The following is a 5,625-nucleotide window of genomic DNA, read 5'->3' as shown; positions in this document are numbered from 1 at the left end:
GGCAGACGCGCCCCCCCCCCAGCCGCAGCATGTGTTTGTGATTATTCATGGTTGCTACGCATGACCTCTAATGGATGTTGTCAGAGCAGTTTATCTCTTATTCAAATGCCTTTCATAGACTTTGACCACCATGTATGATGGGCACCTGTGCAAATCTGTCTAATTAAGGTTACAGCATGACATGATTATTTCATAACCTATTACAAATCTTGTGATTACCAGAGACAATATAGAACACATGAAAGAGAGAAATATGGATCTGAATCAGTTACCACCTTCCATTACCTGAGCATTTCCAATTCCAGTTTCCAATGTTGAGCCATACATCCTCAATCTCATCTTTGTTTTTTCAGTTATATTTTGCAAGAACATATTTAGGCATAAGATGATGTCAGTCATTTTAAAAGTGCGTATCTGTGCTAGAAGCTACTTGACCTCAATTGTACTTTTGACTTTTGCCATAATTAACTCACTTTATGATTATAGAAATGTGTGGACACATTTGACTAACTTGCACTTTGGACCTACTAAAATTGTTGTGTAAGATCTACTCAGAAGATAAACTTCACTTTCTGGATATGATTTATACCTATTTTCCTACCTAGTATCTTTCACACACAATATTTTCTTCTCTTTTTTCCTTATTTTCCTTGTTCTGTCTCCTTAAGGAGGTGAATTACTGCTAGCAAAGATCCTTTGAGGAAGTTTCCAGGCAAGGCACTGGAAACAAAAATCATGAACCTCTGATTTGTCTTTCATGGTATTCAGCTGTCTTCTATGAGGCAGTTACTATGAAGACAAATAACTTGTTTCCTTGTAGCAAACAAGTCTCTTCATTTCTACACAGTCTTATTAAATTGTTAAGACTAGAATTTATATTTACAACAGGTTTCATCTTTCCTCAGTAAAATCGCATCATGGCTGTTGTTTGTGCACGGGCTTACAGCTCAGGTTTTCCAAATACCAGCATATTTCTTAACTGTTGTGAAATTTCTTTTGCAGGGGAACACTGCAACTTTTAAGCACAACTGTCTTTAAGAACAGAGATTACTATCAGAAATAAAGATGAATCTATTTCTTGGTTTAATTTTTCTAATTTGGTCATGAGGAGTTTAAGTTTTGGGGTTTTTTTACCTGTTTTGACCTCCATTTAATGAAGTTTCTCCTGCTCGTTAGGAATGATCTCACAGCATAAACATACTTCTCAATGCTTTCTTGCAAAGACATACAGCCATAAGCCTGAGTGAATATTATCCTTCTGACTACATTACAACCAGTGTCATAGGACTTCATTACTGTATTGCAAAGTTCTGTAAGAACTGTTAAACCTTACATATAACCTACATGAAGATCTGCATTTCACATCTATTTAATGCATGCTTGGCTTTCAATCCTGCATTTTTAAATCTGGAATTTCTGAAAGACAAAGAAATACCACTTTATTAGAATAACTGCCTTACACACCCTCTCAAATCTGGCACATGCTTTTCTACATGATACCACAGCCTCAAGGAGCTCTACTCAGATGTTTTGTCTGCTTTTTTCCTCCCTTTCAGCTGCCCATAAGTCATTTGTTCCATCTTCTATGCTGATCACAGTAATCACCTTCCTTACTACTCTCCTGCATTAGGTTCTGAAAATCCTGTTCATAGCCCAGTCGGATTCTTCTTCTCTCAATAGCCAGGGTGTGCTCCAGGTGGTCTTCTGTAGACAGAAGCTTTACAGGTTCTAATTCAATCTATGCAAATGAAAAAAAAAATATTCTGAATGCCATAATCGTAAGTGCACTTTGAACTTAAAATGGCATCAGCATTTTCTACAACCTTTTGCTATCAGCTGTCCAACATGACAAGTTCTATAAACACAAACAAGAGCAGAGTTAAAGTTCAAGAGATTCTGCATTATCCTTTCAGAATAATTTGTTAAAACTCAATGACAAAGTGCTTTTATCTTTTAAATCCAAACATCCATGAGAGAACACACAGTTTAAGACAGTTCCCATTTAAAATAGAAAAAAGAAAAAAGAAGAAAAAAAGTTCTTAATATGAAGGTTTGAGTATTAAATTTTTGTATCAGAAAAATAGTTCAGACACATTGATCAGTGGTTTAGTCTATGGCAAACTGTATCCCAGAGCACACTCCTGCTCATGGCACAAATAGCCTGCTCCCTCTTTCACAACTCACTCCATATCACTTAGCCTGTTCCATCTATCTGAGGACTAATTTTCAAAGAAGTACGGGTTTTCTGAGGTGGAGGAGAAACACATGAACACCCAGCACTCAGTGTAGCTTCAAACTCTATACATTTATGCCCAAAATGCTACTTATGCCCAGACACACACCATTCTCTTGCCAATTCCCATGTATGTCTGTTCAATGACAAACTGAATCCAAACCTGTACTGGCTTAAGAAAATTATCACATTTAGATAAACACTGCAGAGGTGCCACTGAACAGTCACTTGTGTGATTTGTCTACAAGGTCTAGCTTCAGAAACCTTAAAATAATGGACAGACACCGCAACACAGACAAATTCAACATTTTGTGTCCTGCAGCAGTGCTGCTAATGTTTGTCAGTCTTTGAGTCTTCACTCAAACCCTCTTGCAGTTTCCTTGCCTCCTTTCTGGCCCTCCTCAAGAGCTTCCTAGCTTTTTCCAGATGACCCAGTTAAAAGATTACAATGGTGAGTGCATACTGTTGCTCTCTGCATAACTTTAGCAACAGTTGTTCAGAAAGGTGGATTTGAAAAAATGTTCTTTAATTTCTCCAGGACTTTAATTTGTGACAGAAATTGAACTGAAGTCTCAAATTCCCTCTGGTGCATTCCTGTCTTAAGCCTAATCTAAGTTAATCATCACCAATTTATTCTTGAATTAACCTCCCTGGAAATTCGGGGAAAAGCTAAAAGGGTTGATGCCATGGATATGATATCAAACCAACAATAAACAATCCTTACTTTATGCACTTTTAGTGCTTTCAGGTTAACCAATTTAGCCATTAACCTTTCAGAGACAAGCTGGGCTTTAGTTTTGGTAAAACTGTTCCAAAACTGTAATATATCATTGCAGAAGAGAAAGCAGAAATGATTGGATATATTAATTGCTTATCAATGACTGATCTCTGACAATCTGCAGTGGATGTTAAAAAGGTAGATGCACTGTCATAACACATTCAGTGAGACAGGAAAGTCAGATATATTATTCTAGTCACTCATGTTCAAGAAAGTAGAATATTACATACAAAAGGAGCTTATTAAGAGGATCTGAGGAACATTTGGCCTTTCTGATATGAAAACTTCAAAAGAACTGTGCCTGTTTGGCACAGCAATGTGAAGACCAAACAGTACTGTGATGGATTTCTAAATACCTCCGAGGAGCCAAACACTAGGGAGAAGAAACAACATTGGCATGAAAACTAGCTAACATAAATAGCAAAGAATTAATTTAGATTGGAAGCTAGCTTAGAAAATAATGTCTTCTATCTGAATAGTGATGTCTGAACAACCTCTGCAAAAGGGGAAGTGAAGGATAAGAAAACCCCACCTCCGACACCCTTGCAGGTTTCAGGATGTACACAGATCAGTTTCTGAAAAGAAGAGAGATTGTGCAGACTCACAGGGATCTCTCTTCCAGTGCTTGCCTCTGTCAATATTGCAGCCCTTACAAAGACACCAGTTCTATGACTAGCAAATGTGCAAGAGAAACGATTTTATTGGAAATGTGCAAGAATTCTAATTTTATTGGAAACAATAAAAAAAGCCTAACAATTTCAGAGCAGAGATGTGAAAAAAAAAAATCTCCATAAAGTCTGGGCTTCATGCTGTTTTCCTATTACCGATCAGAATAAACAGGTATGAACATTTTCCTGTGTTTCACAACTAGAAAAGTTGGGTTATTTGGGTTATTATTGGGTTATTACAGAAACTCAGTCCCAGTAACTTCAAGCATAGAAGAAAACAGAAAGAATACCTTTCCAGCTCCAACTGGTTTGGCTACGTATGTTGCATATGCCACACTCACAATCTTTTCAACATTAGTCAAAACGTCCTGTACTGCAACCTTGATGCCAACCTACAAGGAAGGAGGTAGTGAAGGAAGAAGACAAAAAAGGTATTTACATCATTGTCAGCTGAGTTGAGACAAAATGGTGCAGTGTTTATCAAGTTAATCATGTCAAGTCTCTTACAAAAAAACATAAAAAAATTGCTCTGCTATCACTGATACATCTCTGAACACATAAGAACATCACAATATTTGCTGAGCTCTGAAAAGCTTTTTAGTACAACTGTGTATATATGTTTAGCATCACTTATAGGGTGAAATAGAAAATAGGAATGGCACTTAGATTTAGTTTTGTGGGTATATCTCTTTCCATTTACTTCTGTGCCATTTGGAGTCCCCATTTGAATCTTTCCAATATCTGTATGAGCAAAAATGTCCATATAAATGTATAAAACACAATGAAACACTTGAAGGTGAAACACTGTATTTGATCCTGTGAGACAGGCCTGACATGCACCCAAGCTTCTGATTTTTTTTCTAGTTTTTAGAACCTTTTGGAATACATTCTCTGTGAGATGCATCACTCCATTAATATTAATGAGAATTGAACTTGGGCACAATGCAGAGAAAAGCACCCTCAAGGCTCAGTTCTGATTTTAAGTGATTGGGCAATGCATTGCATACTTGTTACAATATGAAGAGTAAGAACATGCATACACCTGAGGTAAATATTTTTGTACCCAAAGTTTCAGAAAGACTAGCTCTGATCTAAAGACTGCATGGAGGTCAATAGCTTTGGGCTGGACCAACACCACCTATCCCACCCTGTCCATTACACCTGTCAAAGATTTTAAGTCTTCAGAGTCCAGTTCCTATTTTGACATGGATGATTTTACAAGAAACACACAATTATAATAGTCATTATGAAACCAGAGTTTCATTAGGTAGTGTTATTGTTTAGATATCTGCACAAAGCTCCTTCTGAAACAAGTAAGATGGGACCCATGTTGCATTCCTCTACTCCTCCCACCTCTCTTCTATTCTTTAAATATTGTTAGGTATAAGAGTGATGATCTCTTACCTCCATGCTGGTTTTGAATGCTCTGTTTACCTTTGCTTTGATGGTAATAACTTGTCCAACTCTGTTAAGAAGAACAACATCTTATGGTATGTAATCGTGCAGCTTAATAAGGGCTTGAACCTGCCTCTCTAGGTATTCCTAATAGTAGTGAAGAAAAGCTCATTAATCAGTTTGTGTCTTCCATACTATACTGAAAATGCACCAAAAAAGGTTTAGCACTGTTATTCATCGCTCAGACTTCATTCATGCTCAGTAATGATTTTAGTCACCCAGAAAACTGCATAAGCTTAATACTAGCATTCCTTCTCCTTGCTGACATCTGTATGATGTCAGGTGTGCTTCAGGCCCCAGATCCCCCAAGAAAATTTGGCCTAGATTCTGTTTTTGCGCAAAGGCACATCTTGCTTTGAGTTACACCAAATCACTGAGTATATCTACCTGCAAAACCACACAAGATATACTCCAAGTGAATTCTCTAGCATACAGATACATGTGCACGAGGAAATAATCCCAGGACAAGAAGTGCTCTATGACATCTTTGA

At 37.3% G+C, this 5,625-nt stretch overlaps 1 protein-coding gene across 1 annotated transcript in view; it reads right to left on the bottom strand.

Annotated features, from left to right (window-relative positions):
• ACOT12 (acyl-CoA thioesterase 12) overlaps positions 1-5,625 on the bottom strand; it is a 27,849-nt gene that overhangs the window by 18,559 nt on the left and 3,665 nt on the right. The window contains exons 2-4 of the mRNA XM_009703617.1: positions 5,084-5,144; positions 3,970-4,071; positions 1,606-1,738 (exon numbers count right to left, since the gene is read on the bottom strand). Of these exons, the coding sequence (XP_009701919.1) occupies positions 1,606-1,738; positions 3,970-4,071; positions 5,084-5,144 (296 nt within the window). The remainder of the gene's footprint in view (positions 1-1,605; positions 1,739-3,969; positions 4,072-5,083; positions 5,145-5,625) is intronic.

This window comes from Cariama cristata, unplaced genomic scaffold (assembly GCF_000690535.1).
Source record: "Cariama cristata isolate BGI_N322 unplaced genomic scaffold, ASM69053v1 scaffold29537, whole genome shotgun sequence".
Lineage (NCBI taxonomy): Eukaryota > Metazoa > Chordata > Aves > Cariamiformes > Cariamidae > Cariama > Cariama cristata.
The sequence above is the reverse complement of the archived record's forward strand: the minus strand, read 5'-3'. Positions and strand labels throughout refer to the sequence as shown.